The sequence below is a fragment of the Antechinus flavipes genome, chromosome 3, assembly GCF_016432865.1.
Source record: "Antechinus flavipes isolate AdamAnt ecotype Samford, QLD, Australia chromosome 3, AdamAnt_v2, whole genome shotgun sequence".
Taxonomy (NCBI): Eukaryota; Metazoa; Chordata; class Mammalia; order Dasyuromorphia; family Dasyuridae; genus Antechinus; species Antechinus flavipes.
In genome coordinates this window covers 407,418,264-407,445,667 of record NC_067400.1, presented here as the reverse complement: position 1 = coordinate 407,445,667, position 27,404 = coordinate 407,418,264, and the positions used below count along the sequence as shown (strand labels likewise).

Sequence of the window (27,404 nt, the reverse complement as noted above, 5' to 3'; positions counted from 1 at the left end):
GAAAATATAGCATTGTATTCATTATTAAGCAAAAAAATGTAGAATTTGTTTTTGTTTTTTATCTATTAGCAATATAATACCATGATTAAATCAAGTGTTAAAAATAATACCTTACCTGATATATTATTTACATTTTCTCCATTTGATCTTCACAAACCACTTTGTGAAATCTCTAGTGCATTTTATGGGAGATGGAAAGGAGTGGGGAGTACATTAATGATACCATTTTTTAAAATGATGATAACATTGAGATATGTCTCTGGGTAATAAGGTGAAAATAACTTTTATATCCAAGAGTAGTTCTAGGGACAAAGTTCAAGTTTTGATAGGTGAGAATTGAACACAATGGCTAGAAGAAAGGTGTCATGGAAATGGTGAGTGAAAAGTAAATGAATAAAGAATAAATATAACAATTTTTGAAAAATAATTTATGGTGGAATGTAATATAAGATGTTCTGCCAGAATGTTTTGAATTTTTCTCAAAAGTTTTTACTAAATATTTTTCCCTGGGGGATTTTCTATTTTCTACTTCATCAAACACTGAGTTATTAAGTTCTATGGTTTCTGCTTCTCCCTTGAATAGTCGATTAAGTGATCCAGTTTTTAAATAATATCAAATGGTTTTGATGATTGTTGCTTCATGGTAACACATTGAGGTCTGCAAATGCTATCCTCAGTCCATCCCTATTTCTCTTTATCATTACTATTGATATTTTGTTTGTTTGTTTTTTTATTTTCCAGAAAAATATTGTTATTATTTTATCAAATTCTATAAGTACTCCCATGAAATTTTTGGTATAGCATTCAAATTGAAAAAAATGTTTGTTAATGTCTCTTTTATTACACTGGCATGGCCTACATCTTGTTATTAAAGATCTAAGTTATTAAAAATATTAAAGTTATTAAAGTTTAAGATACAACAATCTATTCAAGTATTTTGTGTGCTTTGGTATGTTTATCCTCAGATATTTTATATGGTAGCTATTTGAAATTGTATTTCTCTCTCTTTTTGTTTCTTGTGTTTTGTTATTATGAAGAAATGTTATTAATTTTTGATTACTTATAGTCTCAATTAATATCTTTGAAGATTTTCTAGGATTTTTCAAGTATATCATCATAAGTCAGCAAATAAGAATAGTTTTAACACTTTTTTTTTGGTTTCTTTTCCTAGACTTCTTATTGCTAGGTTTTCAAAAATTATTTCTAATAAGAATATCATTTCCTTGTTCCCATCTTTATTCAAAAGGGTTCTAATGTATTTATTTCATGTGATATTTGCTTTTGATTTTATAAAGTTTTTTTTTATTATCTTAAAAAAGGTCCCTCTATGTCTATATTTTGTAAAGCTTTTAAGCATAAATGAGTGTATACTTTGTTAAAGGCATTTTTCTGAATCTATTGAGAAAATTGTGTGTTTTGGAATATTTTGCTTTTAAATATAATTAAAATAATGTTTTTCATGATTTCGCACTATTGTATCATTCTGGCCATATCACTCCTCATTTCTTCCAATTTACTCCAGGAGCTCCCTATTACCTCTAAAATCAAATATAAATATCTTTGTTTGGCATTCTTTCTAATTTCTAATCTTCTTATATAATATTCTTCTCTGAACTCTCTATGGTCCATCCTATACTGGTCTAGGTTTTTCCTCACACATGATAGCCTATCATTTCTGGTACTGATAATTCCCCATAGATAAAAAATCTTTCTCTTTGGTGGAAGGAGTGGATAGAAAGTGCTAAGGTTTTTTTTTTCTTCTGTGGGTCTTGTAAAATGCTCTACAGGGAATCTAAAATGATGATTTCAAAAAAATTAATAATGGCAGCATTGTTGGAATAAATGTTTGATTTCTCAACTTGAGTACTTTGAGGACTAGTACACATTTAGATGACTTAAGTTTGGGTGTGCTTGCATAAGACAGACAAAATTCACTGTTGTAGTACTTTGTAATAATAGAATATTTTGTGTAATATCTATTATATTTGTATATCTTGGCTACCCTTTAGATACTGATATTTACTGAGATTGAGGGAAAATTTTGTAAGTTACCATAGAAACTCTACATTCCTGAGTAGAATACCATTGACACTGTATAAAAGCAATACAGCTCAGTGAAAATCATGCTGAATTTAAAGCCAGGAAGACCTGGTATTTCAAAAGTTGAGACTGAAAAAAAGTTTAGAAATTTACAAATTTCTTCATATATGTAGTTCAGTCTTTTATTCATTGCATCATATTGGTTATAGAAAGGATGTGATTTATATTCCCCACTTTTTTTTTCTGAGGCATTTGGGGTTAAGTGATTTGCCCAGGGTCACAGAGCTAGAAAGTAGTAAGTGTCTGAGATCAGAATTGAACTTAGGTCCTCCTGACTTTAGCCTGGTGCTCTATCCACTGTACCACTAGCTGTCCCTCCCACTTTGTCTTTTAAAGATAAAATGAATCCCTTGAATGGTTAAAAAAAATTAAAATTTATTCTAGTCCCAAATGTCATTCTAAACAATGTTTACATCTGAAATGCTGTGCATTTTGGATCAGTATATTTTTGCTAACTGCTGAATGTATGTTCATTTATAAAATATTATCTGAGAAATTTAAAGGGCACAATCTGAAAGAAAATCTGCTGCAATAATATCAACAACAAAAATTTTGAATTTCATCATGCTTTCTTCCAAAGTTTTCTTTTCTTTCCAAAAGATGGCATCCATATACAAAGGCAGGCTGTTAATCTCATTTACTCCATACTTCAGTATAACAACTCTTTGCTTTTCCTGAGTTTGGTTCATTCATACTCTCTTTTGAGGTCTGATGGAAATTACACAGAACTGAATTATAGCAGATGGTACTAAGGAGACTAATCTCTATTAGACTGATTAGAGATTTCCAAACTCAGATAAGTATAGGCTAATGTATTCAGACAAGAAACTAAGCCTTCTTAAGGAAGGACATCTATGTGAGTATTGGCAGCAAAAATTCCTCCATGATTAGTAGGCTTTTTTTTTTTTGCAAGATAACCAAAAATGATTTACTATACCTGGTTTTTTAAACTGGCATATCTTTTCAGATGTTTTACAAATTCTGGTCGAGAAGTATTTCGTGCAATAATAAGAGTCATACTTCCATTATTTAATCTGTAAATAAAATATTTTTATTATATTTTTAAGAAATCTAATTTAGAATTCTAGAATAAAAAAGAATTTACACAGTTCCTTGTATATAAATATGAATTATTAGCAGACTTGAGGAATTAATTTAATAATATACTATTTTTTTTCTTAATACTTTATAGTGATTTTAAAACTACGGTGGAGCACTTTTAATCAATTCTGCTTATAAATTAACTTATTCTTCAAAAACCCATTTTACTAAAAAGCTCCATGGAAAGGAAATCAATTCATTCTTTTCAACTATCATGACATAAAGTTACTAGAAATCCACAATTAAAGAATCATAAAAGGAAAAACCACTAATCAAAATGAGTATTTCTTAGACATTATGATTTAAATCTCAGAACCTCCCAAACAGGTAGAGAGGTTAGGGAATTAAGTGGTAGTAAAAAAGGGAGAATATGAAAGGGTAATTTTGGTGTTATGATTATATTTAACTCAGTGGCAGCTTGATATAGTTCACTTAAAAAAATCACCCAATCCTGTAAGAGCTTTGAATTCAAATGGGAAAAATTATCCTTAAAGTTTTAATGTAAGGTATCAAGAAGATATTACTATATTTGGCATTAAAAGGTAGGGGGATGTTGACATCCACATCCATTTGATATTTTTAAGCTTTTTGGTCATTTGAATATCATAATCCTGAGTAAAAAAATACTAATCATAAGTTCAAAAAGTGTAAATGTTTGTATTTATTGTGACTTAAATATGTATATTAATATGCAGAAATTTGCATATTAATATTCAGCAGCATTAAATGTCTTGGGAAAATAATGTAAAAAGAGTTTTTGACTAGAGACATAAACATAAATATTATGTTTATTTAAATGACTAAAATTGTATTTTAAGGAAAAAGTTTGGAAGTCAGCAACAGGAAAATAAAAGCTCTTAAATTTAACAAGTCATATGATTTTATAATTATGAGAATTTAAATATTATCTAGTTTAACCACTTCAATTTACAAAAGAAGCAGTTGACAGCTAACCATATAGCTTGTCCAAGGATGCATCACTAATTGATCTGGGGGGAGGGGTGGGGAAGCCCAACTTTGTGAATCTAAGAACTGTACTTTTTACTATACTCTACTGCTTTTATTTAATTTATTTTTTAAAATATCATGTCCTCTTTAATGTTTTAGGGTTTACATTAAAAAAGAAGAATTTTTTTAAAGTTTATGTTGACAAGTTATTTCTAAATACATATGATACATATTTGTTTTAACATTGCCTAAATTACCCTATCATTCTATGAATGACAAGATATTTTATTTTAAAGATATGATAAAGAGGAAGAAGGGGAGGAGAGAGACAGAAAAGCTGATCAATAACTTTTAAACAATCTCACAAAATATGGAATATCCTATGTCTGTAGTTAGTCCATCTCTGCAAAGGAAGAAATTTCTCATATCTCTTCTTTGGGGCCATATTTATTCTCTGTAATTTTACAACATTCACTTTTTTTTTGTGGTATTCTTTCTATTTATATTGGCATAGTCATGCATGGTATATATTGCTTCCTTGGCTCTGTTTACATACTTTATACCAGTTCTTGTGAGTCTTTCCATGAATCTGTATGTTTATCATAATCATCATTTCTTATAGTTCCAATAATTTTCATTAAATTGATGTATCACAATTTAGCCTTCCCGAATCTATTAATGCCTACTTTGTTTCTAGTACTTTACTACTACAAAAAACTGCTTATATAAATTCTTTGGAGTTTGTGGAGGCTTTCTTTTCATCAATAATCTCCTTGTCTAGCTGTAGAAATTTCAAGTCAAATTATGGACATTTTAGTCATTTTATTTGCATAATTCCAAATTACTCTCCAGAATGGTTGTACTAATTCATATCATTACCAATAATCCTTTAGTATAGTTCTCTTTCTACAACCCTCCAATGTAAACTATTCTTATTTTTTCTTTTCTTTGCCAATTTGCCAATATGAGGCAAAATCTTAGAGTTGTTGTAATGTGACTTTTTCTTATTTATTGTTAGTTATATTCCACATAACTTATTGTTAGTTATGTGGAATATTCTTTCATATGTTCATTAATTATTTGCAATTCTTCTTTTGAGAATTGTTACTTTTTATCTTTAACTGTTTATCTATCATAGAATGATTTTTGGTCATTTATTTCTGTTAGCTGACTATATATTTTGGATACCAAACCCTTATCCAAGAAAATTAATGCAAAGATTTGGTCCCATTTGCTTCCTTTCTTAGCCTAGATTCAATAATTTTGTTTGTGTAAGTCCTTTTAAATTTCATTAATGATTTTTAAAAATCTTTTTATGTTGTCATTCCCCTTTGCTGGTTAAGAATAAATCCTCTACCTATGGCAGTGAAGGATATATGTTCTATTATATTTCTTCAAATTTTTGATAGTCTTTAATATTGAGGCTATCCATTTTAAATTTATTGTATAATTTTGCATAAGCACTTGATCTAATCCTAATTTCTGAGAGTTTGGTTTCTCGTTTTCTCAGTAGATCTTATCAAATAGCAAATATTTTCCTAAGTAATTTATGTTTGAGGGTTAACCAAACATTGGATTACTGAGTTCTATTATTTCTTATTCTCACTTATCTTGTATTCTATTATTCTACTTCTATTTTTTAAACAGTACCAAATAGTTGAATGTTGCTTTATAATATAATTTGAGGTTTGGAGATGCTGTTCTCTCTTAAGTCTTACCTTTTTTTTTTCATTATTTCCTTCCTATATAGATCTTTTATTATTGAAGATTAATATTATTATTTTATCAAATTCTGAAAAGTATCCTTTTGATTATTTAAATTATGAAGTATAAAAATGAAAATTACTTTTGATAGTATCATTATTTTTGTATTAACCTTGCCTTGCTAAAAGCAATGAATATTGTTCCTACTATTTAAATTGTTTGTTCCTCTAATGAAAATTGTATAAATGGATATGTATAAACACTGAGAATATTTTATGCATTTTTGTATATTTTGAATTTCAATTATTGCCTTTTGGATTCTGTTGTTGTTATACAAAAATACTGTTGACTTTTGTGTTCTTATTTTACAGCCTGCAACTTTGCTGAAGTTATTAATTGTTGGACCAAAGTTATTACATTCACCTCGTTTCTATATTTTATGAATAAATATATATCAACAAGTGAAATTGTCTCCCAATAGCTCCCCACACTTATGGGATCAAGATTTGAAGGAAATAATCTCATTGAACAGTGGTCTCATTTCATAGATATCAAACTTAATTATTATCTCTGAGATTGGAGGCTGAGATGACCCATACTATGATAAGGTAAGAAGATATTAATAGCAGGTATTTTAAAGAAAAATCCAGTTGTCTTAGAAGAAGACATCATACCTTATAAATATTACTTGAATTCTTTTAAACTTTTACTGACCTGGTATTAGGAACTAAGCCTTCTGGGATCATTGAACAACAGCAAGGGATTGCCATAATGTTGATGTTCAGGAAATGACCCTGAATCTTCTGCCACTGGTTGTTATAGTCTAAAAGTCATGAAAAATAATTACTTCACTGATTTACTATAACAATATGTTAGCAATATCTTATTCAAATTTCACAGAGGCCATTTTAGAACCTACCAGATTCTGTTGTTCTATGTTCATTTCTAAAAAGAAAAATGCATTGTGTGAAAAACACACGGCTATACTAAATATAAATTAAAAGACTTTAAAATAAACTAAATACTACATCTTTTTTCTGAGAATAGTAACTTTATTTGAAGAATTAAATTATAATATATGATGATATATTTAGCGATTTCAAGAATCATTCAAGAATAGAAAATTATTATGTAGAAGATGATAACCAGGCAAAGTTAGAATGCTCTTCCATTTCTTGGTAAATTAGTCTTGTCATACTCTTAACTGTGGCTATCATTTTTCTTTCTTCTCCATCTACCTTTTTTCCCTTTTTTTTATAAACCTATTTGCTACTAGTTCTTTATACAAATTATTTTCAAATCAATATATATTGCTCCTTTCTTACCCATAATAGCCAGTACAATATTTTTAACTATCAACTGCAGATCTCCACCTCTACCACATCAACCCCTAAAATTCAACATTTCCAAAACCAGTATCTTCTCCCCAACCTACTTTTTTCCCCAATTCCCAATTTCCCTATTCTACTAGCATTTTAGACTTGAAGTCTCAATCATATTTGATGGTTCCCTGTCCACCAACTATATCTGATTAGTTGCCAAATCTCTTAAATTATACCTTCACATTTTTCATATTACTCCTGTCTTACCATTTTTCTTTGGGGACGAAACCTTCAGAGGGAGGGGAAACATGATGCAAAAACTAGGATTCTGACTTTAGTGTCAGAAAGACTTAGATTCCAGATAATTTAATGTTCTATATAAAATCAGACTGAATCAGGAAGATAGAGATTCAAAATAAATCCTGAATGTGTAACTTTAAACAAGTCATTTAACTTTTGAAATAACCTAGGAAATACTTTTTAACTAAATCTTGCAGGAAGGTGTGATTCTATAAGGGCAGAAAGAATTTGCTTATTTACAATTCGTCAAACCAATCACGGGTCTGGACAATAACATATACACACATTAACACACACCGTTACTTACCTACTGCCTTCCTGGAAGTTCTGTGAGGTTTTTGCAGGTAAAAATGATATTTCACAGTTCTCGGGTCTAAAAGATAATAAGATTTCTTCTAGGTTGTGCAGTATTACAGAGATGTGAATTTTTTTCTCATACATTGTATTATGCTAAACAGTATATTCTAGAGACCTAGAGAAAATGCTTACTTGAGGCTTGCCAGTGTTTTAATTGTAGCAAAGTCCTTCCTTTGATTAGGTGGCATCCAACGATGTTTTTCTGCCAAAGCCAATGTCCTTCCACCAAAGCCAAACATAGCCGAGAATCCAAAGCGAAGAAACTTGCCTGTACTATTGAATGTGCAGACATCTACTGTTCGCATATGTCCTGAAATATCATTACAAAGAAATAAGATAGTAAAAAATAAATCTGAAGCACTATGTTTAATTAATTAAAAATAAAAGCTATCTTGAGCTCTATTGTATCATAATGAATGGTCTTTTCTTTTCCATTTATATCTCTAATTAATTAAATCTACATTTGGTTCTCCATCATGGTACAAAGAAGGCAGCCACTAAGATAAAATATATAGCTACTAATACTGTGGGTTCAATGTTAATCATGATAAGAGTGGCAAAGTTACAGAAATCTAGAATGATTTTATTTCATGGTATATTTGTTTTTCACTTATCTGAATTATATCACACTTTCAGTGTTATGATAAAATTTAAATGTTAACCCTACTTTTCTGAGATGATCTTTTTTACTTCAAAAATAAATTCAGCTTGCACCCTAATGCATTTACACACACACACACACACACACACACACACACACACACACACACACACATATATGTAAAAAAGTATACAAATATATTCCCATAATCCTAAATAATAGTTAAAAACAATCCCATTCTTTTCTTCGCTTTTAGCAAACATTAAGCCCTTTATATATTTTTTCTGAAGCAAAAACTTGAAATCATAGTCCTAATTTTGATGTTTAGCAATTTATGTTACTTGACTTTTTAACATTTAAAAAATCTTCTTAGATTATGCCTCTTAGACATGATATTAAAGTCTCACAAAGTTTGCTCTCATAGCTGAAGTACTGGGCATCTAGGTGGTACAGTAAATAGAGGGGAAGCCTGAAGTCAGGAATACTCATATTTCTGAATTCAAATCTGGTGTTAAACCCTTACTACCTGTGTGATCTTGAGCAAATTTGATCATGCCTCAGTTTCCTCATTTGTAAAATGAGTTGGAGAAGGAAATGGCAAACCAATATAGTATCTTTGCCAAAAAAAAAAAAAAAAAAACAACAAATTTGACTCAGGCAAAACTGAAAGGACTGAACAACAAAAACTGAAGCGCTATTATTTGTTACATAAAGTAAAATATCCTTCTAAGGCATGAAGTAATTCTTACCCATTATAATATGTAATGTAGCAGTCTCTATGTGGGTGACTCCATAAATTGAATGTGCCAGTACATTGGTAGAACCTGTCAAATTGAGCAAGAGTTGATAATAAAAGAAAGAATTTAAGGGAAAAATTTAAATATCAAAATCACATCTTAGTACTTAAGTAACATTTTGGGGAAAAATAAGTATTCTTTTTACTCCCTTGCCCAATACCCCTAAACACACACACACACACACCACACACACACACACACACACACACTCAATTTCAAAGAAGCTCAGCAGAGGGCCATTTTCATCTAGAGATGGCCACTTGACAAACTCTCCTATGAGCTTATATAAAGGCTCTTGTAACACTGCTGATACTAAAATCAGAGAGAGTAGAAAGGAACATCAGAAATTTAAACAAATCATCTAATTCATCCCAGACAGGTGAAATTATTCTGAAAACCAAAACAAGTCACTAGACCCTCCATTAGAAATACATTATGTATCTCTAGGGAAAAAAATCCTTAACAACTAACCTTTTCCCATCTCTTAGATTATGGTATTTGTATCTCTATTCAGCTACAGTTATATTTGATTATTTGATTTTGTTCCTTCAATAAATCATTAAGTAAACATATTCAATTTCACCACAGAAGGTAGAAACATTAAGCCTTTTTTCCACCATGGGTTTGTAAAGGCTTTATTAAACAGCCTAAGACTAGAACCTCAGTTAAAGGTAGTAGTGAGAATCAACAATTCCAAAGCACTCAATTACGGGAGAAATAGGGTTTATGAATAATCCTGCTTATTGGAAAGGGTGGGAAAATCAATGATGCCTAACTTTGAAAATTATTAAAAGAGGAACCAAACACCAAGTCTCAAGGGTACAGACTTGGTTTAGCTGCAGACTCTTCAGAAAACAAACAAACAAACCAACAAAAACCCATCATTTCCAGCCATTCACTACCATATCAAGAAAGAGAGAGCTACCAGTGCTTCCTGGGAAGGCTGATAAAAATCAACCAGAATTCAACAGAACATCCCAAATTTATCTTTCCTTGCCTTTACTTCTGGCTCTTTTGACTCCATTGTCTTGGGCTTACTCCTCTAGCTTATTTTTCTTGCTCTGCCCTCCTGTTTTACTTGTCTTGGAATTTTTACTTCTGCCATTAACAAACTTCCCATTGTACTAGATATATTTTTTCTCTCATACTCTTTTCCCCTACTTGCACTGATCAAAATCTTGTCTAAGTACATATATATATATATATGTGTGTGTGTGTGTGTGTGTGTGTGTACACCATCCCTGGCCACCCTGCCACCCTGTTCAGTATCAGATATACTTTCTCTCATGTTCTTGGACATACTTGGAAGAAAGTAGGTATACCACTTGATCCTCACTACTATTTCCATGCCCTCCCTCTGCCACCATCACTTAGCAATCTGTTAACTTTCCATATTCTCATTCATCTATCTATTTTCCTCATTTATTTATCTAATTATATTCATTTTCCTATCCAATTCCTGGTTGATGTAATCTAATGTTCCCCTAAGTTTTTCATATATGGGTTGATACATGTTAGCTTCCAAATTCATCATCAGTCTCCTCAATTTCCATGATCTGTACCTTTTATTATTCTTCAGTCATCTATGAAGATGGCCACATGACTCAATCTAACACTATCTTCTATCCACAAATGCTTTCTGATCAAATTTGTATCTGAGAGAAAGGAGGCAAAATGTTTTGCTAGTAATTCATGCACTGGAATCTTTGAGACAACAATTACGGATTTTATCTGGCACTATCCACTACCTTTCTGCCAGTTTTATAGAGAAACTAAAATTTCAGGAATTTTACCTAATGTACTTTTCCTCACATTCATTGCATTTATGATACACTAAGTAATTGTTATTTTATTCAACTAATTTTTGTGGGATTTTGCAGCCATATTAATGACCAGAATCCTCCAAACTCAGGGGTTCATCTCTCCTCAAAATTCCTTGCATCTTAAATCTTGGTAGTGAAGCTTCTGAAAGATTTTGAATTGTGTATTTTGTTCTTTGAATTTCTTTGAATTCTCTCATTACCTTAATCTTTTGACTTGCATTTTAATTTTTAATTAAGGAAAGCTAGAATTTGGAAGATACTTTTATTTTCTGGATTCTCTTATAGATTTTTTTTTGTTGCTTTTAACTGGATGAAATGGCACTGAAATACTCTACTGCAATTACTATTACACATTAATATAATGTAATTATATTACACATAGATGTGTGTTTTTAATGCTTGTCCCTGGTATTCCTGAATTGTTCCATCTCTCCTCCTCTAGGATTTTCTATCACAAATACTAAAACATATATTACATTAGATTAGTCCTGAAATGTTTTTATACTTTATATCTTTAGGAAAAAATAGTTTGGTGGTTGAAAGAAATGTGAACTACAAAGATCTGAAGCTATAGGCTATTGCTAGTACAGGCATAAGATGATGAAGCCTTGCACCAAAATGTTTACAGTATCAGAAGAGACAAGGGAGTGTGTTTGATAGATAGTGTCATAGTGGGGACTTCCGGTTAAGATGGCGGAGAGGAGGCTCACAGCTGCATAAGCTCCACGCTTTCTCTCACTATCCACTTCATTACAAGCCTCTGAATCAATGCTTGACTGAAAAAAACCCACATATAGTTACCAAGAGAAGCCATCCTTGAGATCCACCAAGAAAGGTCTGTCTATACTGGAGGGCTGGGACGGTTTTAGATCGGGCACAGGCGGCGGGCAGCGGCAGTGAGAGCACGGGAGCAGACGGGAGAGGGGGTGGGGGTGATCGCAGCCGTCTCTGTGGGGAGAGCTTCGCTACAGGTTTGGATACTTTACTCCAGCAGCAAGTCAGCAGCCCAGCAGAGAAGCTAAAAACACCGGGGTGAAGAATACAACCCCAAACAGCTGGAGTCTCCTGGGACCTGGCCGCCCTTCCCTCCCCCCCCCCCCCCCCAGTGACTCAGCACGCTCTGGGATCTCAGAGCGCAGGCGCAGCACAGTCCTGCTAGTGCCTCACTGCTGCCCCCTGCAGTCTGTAGAGGAAGCTCGATAACATACCCAACCCCTCCCCCAAAGAAAGACTCCAGTTTTTTCTGTTTTTCTTTGGTAGTTTGTCTCTGATTAATAGACAGAATGAGCAAGAAGCTGAAGAGGACTTTAACCCCTGACAGCTTCTACACAGATAGAGAGCAGACTCTAAATCCTGAGGAGACTAAAAACAGGCAGCCCCCAGGTGAATCCCCAAAGGAGGAGAGCATCTGTTCCTCAGCACAGATGAACCTCATAGAAGTGATTAAAAAGGCTCTCACAAGGGAGCTAGAAGAAAAATGGGAAAAGCAGAGTGAGGCTTGGCAAAAGGAGAGGGAAGCTTGGGAAAAGGAGAGGGAGGCTTGGCAAAAGAGCCTGGAGAAAGTTAAAGAGAGAGTGGATAAAGAAGTAAAATCCTTGAAAAATAGGATTAGTGAACTGGAAACAGAAAACAGCTCTCTAAAAAACAAAATTGGCGAAATGGAAAAAAATTCCACAGAACAAAAGAACTCAATTGGACAATTAGAAAAAGATTTTAAAAAAGTGAGTGAAGAGAACACTTCACTGAAAATCAGACTTGAACAAGTGGAATTGAATGACTCAAGGAGACAAGAAGAATCAGTCAAGCAAATCCAAAAAAATCAAACAATGGAGAAAAATGTGAAATACCTTCTGGGGAAGACAACAGACCTGGAAAACAGATCCAGGAGAGACAATCTGAGAATCATTGGACTCCCAGAAAAACATGATGAAAAAAAGAGCCTGGACACTATTTTCCAGGAAATTATCAAAGAGAACTGCCCAGAAGTCATAGGAACAGAGGAAAAAATAAACGTTGAAAGGATTCATCGATCACCCACTGAAAGGGATCCTAAAATCAAAACACCAAGGAATATAGTGGCCAAATGCCAGAACCCTCAGACAAAGGAAAAAATATTGCAAGCGGCTAGAAAAACCCAATTCAAGTATCAAAGAGCCACAATAAGGATCACCCAGGATCTGGCAGCATCCACATTAAAAGATCGAAGGGCCTGGAATATGATATTCCGAAAGGCTAAGGAACTTGGTATTCAACCAAAAATAACTTACCCAGCGAGAATGAGCATCTTTTTCCAGGGAAGAAGATGGACATTCAACGAAGTAAGCGAATTTCATCTATTTCTGATGAAAAAACCAGAACTTAACAAAAAGTTTGATCTACAAATATAGAACTCAAGAGAACTCTAAAAAGGTAAAGATTAATCTTGGGAACTATATTTTGACTATATAGATGTATAAAGAATACATGTATACCTTGTTCTAGAAATTGATGTGGAAAGGACATTGTATCAGAAAAAGGGTAAAGTGGGGGTAGTACATCTCATGAAGAGGCATAGGAAACCTATTATATCTGAGAGAAAGAATGGAGGGGGATGAATATAGTGGGTATCTTACTGCCTTCAGAATTGGCTTTAAGTGAAAAATCTTAAGACATATTCAATCTATGGTAAAACTTCTCCCACCTCATTGAAAAGTGAGAAGGGAAAAGTGAAAAGGGAAGGAATAAGCTAAGCGGAAGGGAATACGGGAACTGGGAGGGAAAGGGGTAAGATAGGGGGAGGAACTCTAAGGTGGGGGGAGGGATACTAAAAAGGGAGAGCTGTGAGAAGCAAGTGGTGCTCACAAGCTTAATACTGGGAAGGGGGGAAAGGGGAAAGAAGGGAGAAAAGCATAAACCGGGGTTAACAAGATGGCAAGTAATACAGAATTGGTCATTCTAACCATAAATGTGAATGGGGTAAACTCCCCATAAAGAGGAAGCAGTTAGCAGAATGGATTAAAAGCCAGAATCCTACAATATGTTGTTTACAGGAAACACACCTGAAGCGGGGAGATACATGCAGGTTAAAGGTAAAAGGTTGGAGCAAAATCTACTATGCTTCAGGTGAAGTCAAAAAAGCAGGGGTAGTCATCCTGATCTCAGATCAAGCTAAAGCAAAAATTGACCTAATTAAAAGAGATAAGGAAGGACACTATATCTTGCTAAAGGGTAGCATGGATAATGAAGCACTATCTATATTAAACATATATGCACCAAGTGGGGTAGCATCTAAATTCTTAAAAGAGAAACTAAGAGAGCTGCAAGAAGAAATAGACAGTAAAACTATAATAGTGGGAGATCTCAACCTTGCACTCTCAGAATTAGATAAATCAAATCACAAAATAAATAAGAAAGAAGTCAAAGAGGTAAATAGAATACTAGAAAAGTTAGATATGATAGATCTCTGGAGAAAATGTAATGGAGACAGAAAGGAATACACTTTCTTTTCAGCAGTTCATGGAACCTATACAAAAATTGACCATATATTAGGACATAAAAACCTCAAACTCAAATGCAGTAAAGCAGAAATAGTAAATGCATCCTTTTCAGACCACGATGCAATGAAAATTACATTCAACAAAAAACCAGGGGAAGTAGACCAAAAAATAATTGGAAACTAAATAATCTCATACTAAAGAATGATTGGGTGAAACAGCAAATCATAGACATAATTAATAACTTCACCCAAGAAAACGATAATAATGAGACATCATACCAAAATGTATGGGATGCAGCCAAAGCGGTAATAAGGGGAAATTTCATATCTCTAGAGGCCTATTTGTATAAAATAGAGAAAGAGAAGATCAATGAATTGGGTTTGCAATTAAAAATGCTAGAAAAGGAACAAATTAAAAACCCCCAGTCAAACACTAAACTTGAAATTCTAAAAATAAAAGGTGAGATCAATAAAATTGAAAGTAAAAAAACTATTGAATTGATTAATAAAACTAAGAGTTGGTTCTATGAAAAAACCAACAAAATAGACAAACCCTTAGTAAATCTGATTAAAAAAAGGAAAGAGGAAAATCAAATTGTTAGTCTTAAAAATGAAAAGGGAGAACTCGCCACTAACGAAGAGGAAATTAGAGCAATAATTAGGAGTTACTTTGCCCAACTTTATGCCAATAAATTCGACAACTTAAATGAAATAGAAAAATACCTCCAAAAATATAGCTTGCCCAAACTAACAGAGGAAGAAGTAAATATCCTAAACAGTCCCATCTCAGAAAAAGAAATAGAACAAACTATCAATCAACTCCCTAAGAAAAAATCCCCAGGACCAGATGGATTTACATGTGAATTCTACCAAACATTTAAAGAACAATTAATTCCAATGTTATATAAACTATTTGAAAAAATAGGGATTGAAGGAGTCCTACCAAACTCCTTTTATGACACAGACATGGTACTGATACCTAAACCAGGTAGGCTGAAAACAGAGAAAGAAAATTATAGACCAATCTCCCTAATGAATATTGATGCTGAAATCTTAAATAAAATATTAGCAAAAAGATTACAGAAAATCATCACCAGGATAATACACTATGACCAAGTAGGATTTATACCAGGAATGCAGGGCTGGTTCAATATTAGGAAAACTATTAGCATAATTGACTATATCAATAACCAAACAAACAAAAACCATATGATCATCTCAATAGATGCAGAAAAAGCATTTGATAAAATCCAACATCCATTCCTAATAAAAACACTTGAGAGCATAGGAATAAATGGACTTTTCCTTAAAATAGTCAGGAGCATATATTTAAAACCATCAGTAAGCATCATATGCAATGGGGAAAAACTGGAACCTTTCCCAGTAAGATCTGGAGTGAAGCAAGGTTGCCCACTATCACCATTATTATTTAATATCGTATTAGAAACACTAGCCTCGGCAATAAGAGTCGAGAAAGAAATTAAAGGAATTAGAGTAGGCAATGAGGAAACCAAACTATCACTCTTTGCAGATGATATGATGGTATACCTAGAGAACCCCAGAGATTCTACTAAAAAGCTATTGGAAATAATTCATAATTTTAGCAAAGTAGCTGGCTACAAAATAAATCCCCATAAATCCTCAGCATTTTTATACATCACCAACAAAACCCAACAGCAAGAGATACAAAGAGAAATTCCATTCAGAATAACTGTTGATACCATAAAATATTTGGGAATCTATCTACCAAAGGAAAGTCAGGAATTATATGAGCAAAATTATAAAAAAGTCTCCACACAAATAAAGTCAAACTTAAATAATTGGAAAAATATTAAGTGCTCTTGGATCGGCCGAGCGAACATAATAAAGATGACAATACTCCCTAAACTAATCTATTTATTTAGTGCTATACCAATCAGACTTCCAAGAAAATATTTTATTGATCTAGAAAAAATAACAACAAAATTCATATGGAACAATAAAAAGTCAAGAATCTCAAGGGAATTAATGAAAAAAAAAAATCAAATGAAGGTGGCCTAGCTGTACCTGATCTAAAATTATATTATAAAGCAGCAGTCACCAAAACCATTTGGTATTGGCTAAGAAATAGATTAGTGGATCAGTGGAAAAGGCTAGGTTCACAAGACAGAATAGTCAATTATAGCAATCTAGTGTTTGACAAACCCAAAGCCCCTAACTTCTGGGAAAAGAATTCATTATTTGATAAAAACTGCTGGGATAATTGGAAATTAGTATGGCAGAAATTAGGCATGGACCCACACTTAACACCATATACCAAGATAAGATCAAAATGGGTCTATGACCTAGGCATAAAGAACGAGATTATAAATAAATTAGAGGAACATAGAATAGTTTATCTCTCAGACTTGTGGAGGAGAAAGAAATTTGTGACCAAAGATGAACTAGAGACCATTACTGATCACAAAATAGAAAATTTCGATTACATCAAATTAAAAAGCCTTTGTACAAATAAAACTAATGCAAACAAGATTAGAAGGGAAGCAACAAACTGGGAAAACATTTTCACAGTTAAAGGTTCTGATAAAGGCCTCATTTCCAAAATATATAGAGAACTGACTCAAATTTATAAGAAATCAAGCCATTCTCCAATTGATAAATGGTCAAAGGATATGAACAGACAATTTTCAGAGGATGAAATTGAAACTATTACCACTCATATGAAAGAGTGTTCCAAATCATTATTGATCAGAGAAATGCAAATTAAGACAACTCTGAGATACCACTACACACCTGTCAGATTGGCTAAGATGACAGGAAAAAATAATGATGAATGTTGGAGGGGATGCGGGAAAACTGGGACACTAATGCATTGTTGGTGGAGTTGTGAACGAATCCAACCATTCTGGAGAGCAATCCGGAATTATGCCCAAAAAATTATCAAATTGTGCATATCCTTTGATCCAGCAGTGTTTCTATTGGGCTTATATCCCAAAGAAATACTAAAGAAGGGAAAGGGACCTGTATGTGCCAAAATGTTTGTAGCAGCCCTGTTTGTAGTGGCTAGAAACTGGAAAATGAGTGGATGCCCATCAATTGGAGAATGGCTGGGTAAATTGTGGTATATGAATGTTATGGAATATTATTGTTCTGTAAGAAATGACCAGCAGGATGAATACAGAGAGGACTGGCGAGACTTACATGAACTGATGTTAAGTGAAATGAGCAGAAGCAGGAGATCATTATACACTTCGACAACGATATTGTATGAGGACATATTTTGATGGAAGTGGATTTCTTTGACAAAGAGACCTGAGTTTCAATTGATAAATGACGGACAAAAGCAGCTACACCCAAAGAAAGAACACTGGGAAACGAATGTGAACTATCTGCATTTTTGTTTTTCTTCCCGGGTTATTTATACCTTCTGAATCCAATTCTCCCTATGCAACAAGAGAACTGTTCGGTTCTGCAAACATATATTGTATCTAGGATATACTGCAACATATCCAACATATAAAGGACTGCTTGCCATCTAGGGGAGGGGGTGGAGGGAGGGAGGGAAAAAAAAATTGGAACAGAAACGAGTGTCAATATAAAGTAATTATTAAATAAAAATTTAAAAAAAAAAAAAGATAGTGTCATAGTGAAACCAATAGGCCTTAGCCTATTTTTGATATAGATGGGGGACAGAGACATGGGCATGTTTATAGGTTGCAGAAAAGGAATCAGTGGAGAGACTGTGAAAAATCGGGAGTGATAGATCAATCTTTTGGAGCAGATGAGATGGAATTTGTGCACATAGAGAGGTTTAATATAAAAGATATAAAATATTTATACTGATATGTATTATATAACATATTAACTAGAATGTCTTAAAATTGCTTTGAAATCATCAGTTATACTTTCCCTTTTCATGACAAGTTTCTCCAATATAGGACATATCAGTTTTTCTACTTTACAATATTAAAACAAGGAAATTCTGGGAATTTAAAAACTACTTCATTCAATCTCAGTCAAGTGACCTGTCACTGTCATGTCATATACTGACCATAATAATGATGTGCTTTAACATTAGTACTATTAGTAATATGGGCTTAAATATATTGAACTGATATGGAATCTCAAATTAAGATTTGGATCTTAATTTATTTTAAGCTATTGACATTCTGAACAGAATCATACAATTACCAAGTATTAGAGCCCAGAGACTATCAAAAATGATTATTATCCTCAACAAAATAACTTATATGAGGATATTACTGAGTCATTTATATCAACAGAAATGTAATAAGTAACTATTAAAAGTAAGGAACTATACTAAGTCCAAAGAAGCCACAGTCTTTATTTAGTTCTCAAATAATATCCAGTCCAAATGAAAACATAAAACTGGCCTAATGAAGAAGAGATTGATTTGTGAGTGTTTTGTAATGGTATAGCTGTGAAAGCAGACAACTCTTGATTACTGAGAAACTAATTATCCAGGAGTGGATTAACCAAGCCTCTTGAATTATCTTTTGGCCTTCTGGTACCTGTCTTTTGACCATTCTCTTTCTTATTAGCACGCCCCCACTTGAGAATAGATGGAAGAAATAAAGAAGAGATGAAATAATCCATCATGCATTCTGTTAGCAGATATGGTAAAAGTTTTGGTGGAGAAGAGAATACAATTATTAACTAAAATGAATTTTTTTTATTACCTATGAATTTCAATTATCCATGCTGTCTCCTTTTTCTATTACTATAGATAATTACAAGTTGACTATAAAAACATTCCTGTAGAAAGACTATTAAAAAGCAATAATGTAATGCTGTGATGAACAATGGAGAATGAAACACACCATGACCAAGGCAACAAAGACTGTTTATTCCTTCTGTGTTATAAAGGAGTGCTCTTGTGAATTATGACAAAGCATAAATTCTCAGTCACCTATTAGGGAATATCTTTGTAAACTATTCCTCAATTCTGTAGCCAGCACTCTTGGTGGTAAGGAAAATCATGATATAGAGGCCAAAAATTACTTCATTTAATTTCTTTTTGTTCTAGTGAACCTGTCCACTTACAGTCTCATAAATCTTAAATAATCCTTATAGTCTTAAATCCTTGAAGAGAATTCCACAAAGATACATTTAATGATATTAAAATAGGGACCAAGAACTTAATATATAGCAATAAGTAATAAAACTATGAACATCTATCAATATGTGTATTTCCCTCCTTAACTTATGTAAAAGAAAATTGTAATTAATGGAATATTTTGTGTGAAATATGTATCATAACAATCTGTGCTTCACTCTTTTTGACAGATATAACAAAACCATAACTAACCATTTTATAAGCCATGGTGACCTTTCAAGATGTTGACATATGAAATGCTCAAATGAATTCTATAGATCAAATTTAACTTCTCAATTCCTCAAACACTACTTTTGTAAAGAGGTCTATTCATTGAAAAGCACCACTGCCCAAAATGGATAACAATGTAACACATTCTCAGAAAAAGCTATAAATGTTCTACTTCAAACTGAACATTTTAATTGGAATGAAAAGTTGTTTTCCTGCCAACATTATTCTCTTTCCCTCTTTCTTCTCCCTCACCCCTAAAATGTGCCAAAGCAGAAGAGTAAGGACAAAAGTATCAGCTCATGTAGAGAATGACTGATGAAGGTACCACGCAGAAATTGTGATAAAAAAAATTGTCCTTGGAAGTGCAAGCACTTCTGCAGAACAATTAACTTAATTAACCAGACAACATGAATATTCATAAGACTGTTAATGTCTCCCACATCCAAACAGATAAATGTGATGTAATGACTTCCTACTCAAGCATATCTAAAATTCTCATGAAAACTGTACCTACACTTTGGTTCTTTGCCTGAAATATCATAGAAATTAACAGTCCCTTGGCAATATTTTATTCTCCCCAAATTAATTGGAAAGCATGAATTTATTTAGATGAACTCCTTAGGACTATGTTGTTTTGTAGCCATCAGTCTGGGATCAAGCCTTGTTTTATAACTAGATTTTTTTTTTTATATTTATGTCCTTCTAGTTTTTCTCCTCAACCTGAATCTCTCAGTATAGTTCCTTAGTACCAGTTCCCATAGCAACAAACACCATTGCTAATGGCCAAGATTACAAATACAGGCTTCTCCACATCTGATCCATTTGATTTTGACCATAATTCAGCAGCTTAGTCTGCTGGCTCAGTAGAGTAATTTACTAAACACCCTCCCTCTGGGTGTCTCTCTCCAGGAGGCAAATGACTTCAAAGGCAGGCTGTCTCCTCATGTTCTGAAGCTTGCAAACTTCCTGCTTAGCACTTGTTATTCGTATTCTTTGCCTATCAAAGTAAGAAGTAGGACTTTAGACCTCAAACAAATGTGCCTAGTAAATCATTTCCTATTCCCATTAGGTATAACCAGTTAGTTAGAACGGGTTACTCAGATAGCTGGTGCTCAGGTGAAAAATGCTGACAGTTGAATGCTCTCTATCCAGTTATTCTAATGAAAATTCAGTACCAAAGCATGTAGGGTGGGTTTAAAAGATTTGTTTTAAAACTGTAACATCTACAATGCTCAATTATCATATGGTAGTTTCCTTTTTTAAAAATTGAGCTATTAAAAAAAAGAAAAGAAACATTCTCATTTAACTTATTACTTGAGACTGCTGCCCACTTGGTAAAAATGCATCCCTTTGGGTGCGCCCATATTCCTTGCTTTTGATATAAAACTGTTAACAAATTATCTCAGGAGTACAAATACTAATGAACAGAAACAGTGACCCAAGCACGTTCAATTTCCATGGAGTGAAATGTTGGAAAGGTTCCATCTCATAACATCATCATCACATTCATAGCAACTAAAATGACCTGTCAAGGTCAAATTGCTGGTCTAACATGCATTTGCTTCTTTGTAGCAGAGGTTGCCTCTTGTGGTATAATTTATTGGAGATTAAAAAAAATTATCGGAGATAAAAAGCAACATTTTAGATTGGAAATTTATAGGAGATTGGTACATGGGAATATAAAATTTAAAAAACAACAACATTGTTTTTGTAGGTTTCACAATGTAACTTATTGGTTCTTACAATTTTAAAGAGTCTTAGGAAGATTTTATCTCAAATAGTCTTAAGGCATCTTTGAATGGATTGCATTTAAAAGTCTCAAATACCTATGAACCAACAGTAAGGGACTGAGAGATAATAAAATATATGTTGGTTGAATATAATATATTTTTCTATCCAGTGATGAATTAAAATTTTGATATTTTTAAGACTTTTAGAAAATTACCCCTGCATATGTATGTGTATGTGCAAGTGTAAAAAATTAAGGAATATACAATTACATGAGGTTTTTAAGATAGAAGTCAATATTCAATCAATCTCAACTCCTGCTTATTCATTTAAGAGATAACCTGGGCTGTCTAAATTGTATATCACAACAGACTAATTTCACAAAATTGCATAATTCAGTGAGTCTGCTGTCAATATTCTTACCTGCTGGTATTATCCCAAGAGGAAGTGAAGTTCTGACAGGTGTCAGGATATAATTTGTGTCTATCCCAGCATCCATCTGGGCTCTAAGAAGTAAACCTTGAGCCACTTCATTTGCAGATCCATCACCACCAACACAGATAATCCTATATTAAAAAGGAACAATTCAGAAGAAAAAGAGAAAATCTAAATATTTGGTGAATAGTCATAAAATTCAGATTTCAAAATGTTTAGAAATTTTTTCCTTGTACACACAAATTTAGCATGTACATGAATAGAGAATAAAAAAAAATTCTACATATAAATTTCATCTCCTAAACAAAATAACTAGCTCACCCTAAATAATTTAAGTATAACAAACTGGCTAACAAGCATGACAAATTTAAACATGTTAACACATGTCTGAATTATCTTTTGTTCTATCAATAGTCAACAGCATATAATTCTCTTATTAATAAACTGTTATCAACAATATGTTCAAATAACACCCACCAAATCAATAAAACTCTGCTAATTTTTAACAAATCACTGAGAACTCAATAGTCAGTAAAGTACGTATAAAGAAGTTTGGGATTAAAATACTGCTGATAATCAGCAGTACTAATTATCATTAGTATGTGAATGTTGTATCTGAAACCAAATTCCAGCTACCTCTCTCTAACATTACTTTTAAATGATACCTTTTTATTAGTATGCCTACCCTTTAATATAAATTAATAGACTAATTTTTTGAATGTTTGAAAATATAATTACAGGGAAATACTTGTAAAGTAAATCTAATGATAATATTTACTAAAATATTCACAAAGTAGTTTAGAAAATGCATAATCTTAGAAAAATATGGATTCCAAAAATATATTCCATACTTCCATTATTCCATTATTGATCTAAATTATATGTTATAAGGTTACATAGGAAAATATATATAGATTGAGTAGTGCCTTGTCTATTCTGACTCCCCATTCCTAGCTTTTCCTTACCAATTCAGGTTATAGTTTAGCTTGTTTTGTTACTAGGCTTCCCTGTAATTCACTAGAGATTGGCTAGACGCTCTAAGGATTCAAATCTGTTTCTCTACAACCATACTTTCTCCAATTTGGAGTTTTACAACTCAAACTCCGAGAGAACTCTCTTAAACTGTGGTTGATTTGTCTCTTTTTCTTTTGTTCAGTTTTATATGGCCTCTCTTAGCTGAGTCCTTGCTCTTTAACTCAGGACAGAACAGGAATTCTTTATTCATATACTACATATTGAGCAATGAGTCTAATTGTGGGTCCTTGGTAATCAATATGTGAGTGGTCCTTAGAATGTAATCTTATACTAACAGATTAACCAGGAAATTTGCTATTGACAATGAGGATTAATGGATTCTCTTGAAGCATAATGAATTGTAATCTTCTCATCTTCGCCTGACAATAACTTAAGAATAAGAGAGAATAACCAAATTTCTATAATAATCTGGCTCTGTCACAGTACAGAATTCATATAACTAAATTCTCAAGTAGCAAAAGAACCAGTAAGTGTGATAGTTGAACTATTGAAATAGAAATGATTGCAGAGAACTAGAGAGATACTGTACTGAAATGGTTTAATTGGCAAAAATGATTAAAGAACAGAATATAGAAACTAGAGGCTAGAGAGCTTAACCTTAATTCCCAGGAAAACTCTAGAATGGGTCATCAAAATGGTCAATATCCAGAAAAGGAAGTGTTGAGGCACCATGGACTCACCAAAAATTGGATATTTTCACAGAGATTAAAAGTTTTCCTAAAACCATCATTTCAATTATACATAAATCATGCTGCAGCAGTAGTTTCTAAAGTACTAACAAAGATCAGATATAAAAGAATTTCATTGCATCCACCAACAAACATTTATTAAGCACCTGTACAAAAAAGAGTTATTAAGCACCTACTATTATGCAATTATTCATCACCTACATGATATCATATACTATGCTAGTTACTGAAGACAAAATAATATATGAACCAATTTTTGTATTTAAAAGACTTACAAGGAGAACTCCTGAAACCATTTCAACTTTGAATAGTCTTTTGGGGGAAGGAGATATGAGCCATTCAAAGAAATATTTACCTTAGTTATTAGTTCACTGATAACATATAGTATAATGAATTTGAATTCAAATGTTATTTCTAATTTATGATTTAGACCCATGTCTGTGTGTGATTTCATAGGAAATAATATACAGTATTATGATACTGTGTCCCTTTAACTCATGCACTAGTCAATCTAGGTTTGCTGAGATAAGAGTGCAGTTTAGTATCCAGAGAGACATATTGTCAGGGAATCAGGGAGATCTGAAATCAAATTCTAATATATATTAAATCGGTAACTTTGAATAAGCCATTTGACCTCAGTTCCCCCACTCTAGGATTATAAATTGCAAATATGTCTAAAAGGAAGGATTTTCCATATGGGTAGATCCAAACAACAACAACAACAAAAAATAATTTTCTTTTACTAGCAATGTTATCGTGAAAGAAAAAAAGTTAACGAGAAAGTTAATGAGGAATCTACTTGAGCTATGCCAATAATGACTAGTCATCAACATTATTTCCACTATACTTGCACAAATGTAGAAAATTTAACTTAAGGAAATTTAAGTATTTTGTTTATTATTGAACTTTGTATAACACTGATAAATCACCAGCAAAAGAAGAATTGATTCAAAAAGAGCTTGCTTTAATCACCCAGATATTTGAATACTATGCCATAGTATAAAACTTTAGTGCCAGCAGCCATTTACAAGTAAGTACTTTTTCACTGTTTTCAGGGGAAGTAATTAAAATTCCCCCTGCTGTGGACATAAACCAGAGTGTTTTTGCCTAAAAACATACTGCTGAGACCTAATGTCTATTTCCTTTCTTTAAAGAGCAATAAGAGTTTGTTAAAACATTGCTATTTATGTTTTCTTCTCAAAAAGAAATTGTGATTACTCCTCACCACTTCAGAGACCTAAGAATTTCACTAATAAATTTTTAGCTTCTGTCTTTAGGTTAAAAAAAAGGTAGAAATTTTGCTGACTTTTGTAATTAGTACATTTGTCATAGCTAATACACAGAGTTCCGTTGTAAACATTAGTGAGATGATATCTAGATTAGTCATACTGTCTGGTTAAGATCATAAAGAATATTATAGGGGAAAAACCTTAAGCAAATTATTTTATAAAGATTTTTAAAAAATCATTTAAAAAGATTAAAAATTAAGTATTTCCATATGTTAAGTTGTAAACCATCATCATCATAAAATAAGAGTGATAATTTGGACTTTTTTAAAACTACTTTTTATTAATACTTCACAAATAAAATGCAATATACAACCTGAAGCCCCTAAGAGCATTAGCAGGGAGTCTAGATGTGCTTGTTTGTCAGGGAAGGTTTCATTTACAAACTGTGTTAATAAAAAATAACATGTTTGTCGCATTACTTTTGTAAACATAATCCAATTGCTAAGTTGCTTTAGTATATGTAATACCTTCAGAAATGTGATAATGTGAGCCACTGATAAAAGAAATGGTTTTACTTTTCTATTTATATCTCCAGAATTTTGTATATAATAAGCATTTTAATAAATACTACATCCATCCATTCATTCAGATCATATGGTATTGTCTTAAACACAATTTATGGAAATAATTTACTTTCTCTTATCTACCATGTTTCCCCAATAATAAGACGCTGTCTTATTTATTTATTTATTTTTTTGGACAGAAAAACACCAGAGGGCTTATTTTCAGGGGAGGGCTTATTTTAATGAACACTGACAGCAATTTTAATAAACAGGTAAATGTGAACAAAAAAAAGTACCTTTATTCAATAATGATCATGTCATCTTCTTCAACAACATCGTCATAAGTGTCCATACCCTGAATTCCGTCCTGGATGTCTTGCGCCTCTATTTCCTTCAGAAGAAGTGGACCCAATCTGTCATGTCCAGCAATATAGCTCTCTTTAAATGAACATGTCTTGTCCAGGTAACCTGCTCATAGTGCCTTGACGACACAGCTGTCAGTAATTTTATCCCATGACTTCTTCACCCAAGTCACGACTTCTTGCAGACAGGGCTTCACAAAGTTTCCATGCTGATTTCTTTCCATTCTATTTTCAATGTAGTCATTGACTTCCATGCGCAAATGGTCCTTGAATGGCTTGTTTATTGCAATATCAAGGGTCTGGAGATAGGCAGTCATTCCTGCAGGAATCATTACTTGATCAATTCTTCTTTCTGCAAGGAAGTTCTTCATTTCTTTAGCGTGGTGAGTGCTGGCTGAATCCCAGATTATCAGACCTCTTTGGTTACCTCGCATAACTAGTGGCAGCATTAAATCAACCCACTTTCTTATAATGGCTTGTGTACACCAGGCTTTTTCGGTTTCAAGAACATAAATGCCTGATACACGTTCAATCTTATCTTTCTTCTCCTTACTGATGATTAGAGGTGTGACTTTCTTTCCATCCAAACGAATTGCCAAAACACAGGTGACCCGTGCAGACAGAATAATAAAATTATGACCATCAGTCCTTCTTTTCTCTCCATCATGCCCCTCAATAATGTTTTAACCCCATCATGCTCCCTGAGTGCTCCTTCTATCCTCCATGATGCCTCCTGAGTTCTTCTTTTATCCTCCATCATGCCTCTTTTCTCCTCCATCATGCCCCCTCACTCCCACTTACATACTGGGTTTTTATGTTGTCCTGATTCAGCTCTCTTCCATGGCACTGCTCTCAATAGTGCCAGCAAGCAAATCACTGGGGAAGAACAGGATGACGTGCTCACCGCTGCAGCTCTGCTTGGATGCAGCTCAGAGCGTGGCATGTGTTTCACCTGGCGGGGAGGAGAGGGACGGTGCATACAGAGGGTACCATAATGTAGCGTATAGCACAGGGGATCACCTTCACTACAGTAGCAATCTCAATAGGGCTTATTTTCGGGGGAGGGTTTATTTTAGAGGAATCTTACACAGTAAGGGGAGGGCTTATTTTGGGGATACGTCTTATTATTGGGGAAACAAGGTAGTATAAAGCTGGTTATTTAATGCCAATGAATGTCCAGGGTTTGGTCTATGGAGTGGGCCATTATGGATCATCTTGATTATCCAAGTAGATCAGCAGTCAATGCTATGATCCCTCTGAGCAATATCCCTGCTTTTCTTTTAAAACTAATAGGCTAATGAATTTGACTAAGAGCACCTTTCTTTTTGTGACTGAACAATAGTAACACAATGGAAAAACATATCCCATGTCATAAAATTTTGCAACTCAAATGGGTGCCTCTGTACAGGAGATTGGTTTCATCTAATTGAAAGTAATATGCTCTGACAATATGGAGAAACCTTTACATGCTATTCTGATAAACCATTGTCAGTAGATGAGCAGCATTTA

General features: G+C 33.0%; 2 protein-coding genes across 2 annotated transcripts in view; one reads left to right on the top strand and one right to left on the bottom strand.

The window, feature by feature from the left end:
* Positions 1-6,454, top strand: part of ITGA4 (integrin subunit alpha 4) — a 131,204-nt gene extending 124,750 nt beyond the window's left edge. The window contains exon 28 of the mRNA XM_051986101.1: positions 6,225-6,454. Coding sequence (XP_051842061.1) covers positions 6,225-6,296 — 72 coding nt within the window. The 3' untranslated portion in view covers positions 6,297-6,454. The remainder of the gene's footprint in view (positions 1-6,224) is intronic.
* CERKL (ceramide kinase like) overlaps positions 1-27,404 on the bottom strand; it is a 210,315-nt gene that overhangs the window by 7,143 nt on the left and 175,768 nt on the right. The window contains exons 5-11 of the mRNA XM_051986110.1: positions 22,006-22,148; positions 9,183-9,257; positions 7,965-8,142; positions 7,783-7,848; positions 6,773-6,798; positions 6,568-6,676; positions 3,038-3,134 (exon numbers count right to left, since the gene is read on the bottom strand). Coding sequence (XP_051842070.1) covers positions 3,038-3,134; positions 6,568-6,676; positions 6,773-6,798; positions 7,783-7,848; positions 7,965-8,142; positions 9,183-9,257; positions 22,006-22,148 — 694 coding nt within the window. The remainder of the gene's footprint in view (positions 1-3,037; positions 3,135-6,567; positions 6,677-6,772; positions 6,799-7,782; positions 7,849-7,964; positions 8,143-9,182; positions 9,258-22,005; positions 22,149-27,404) is intronic.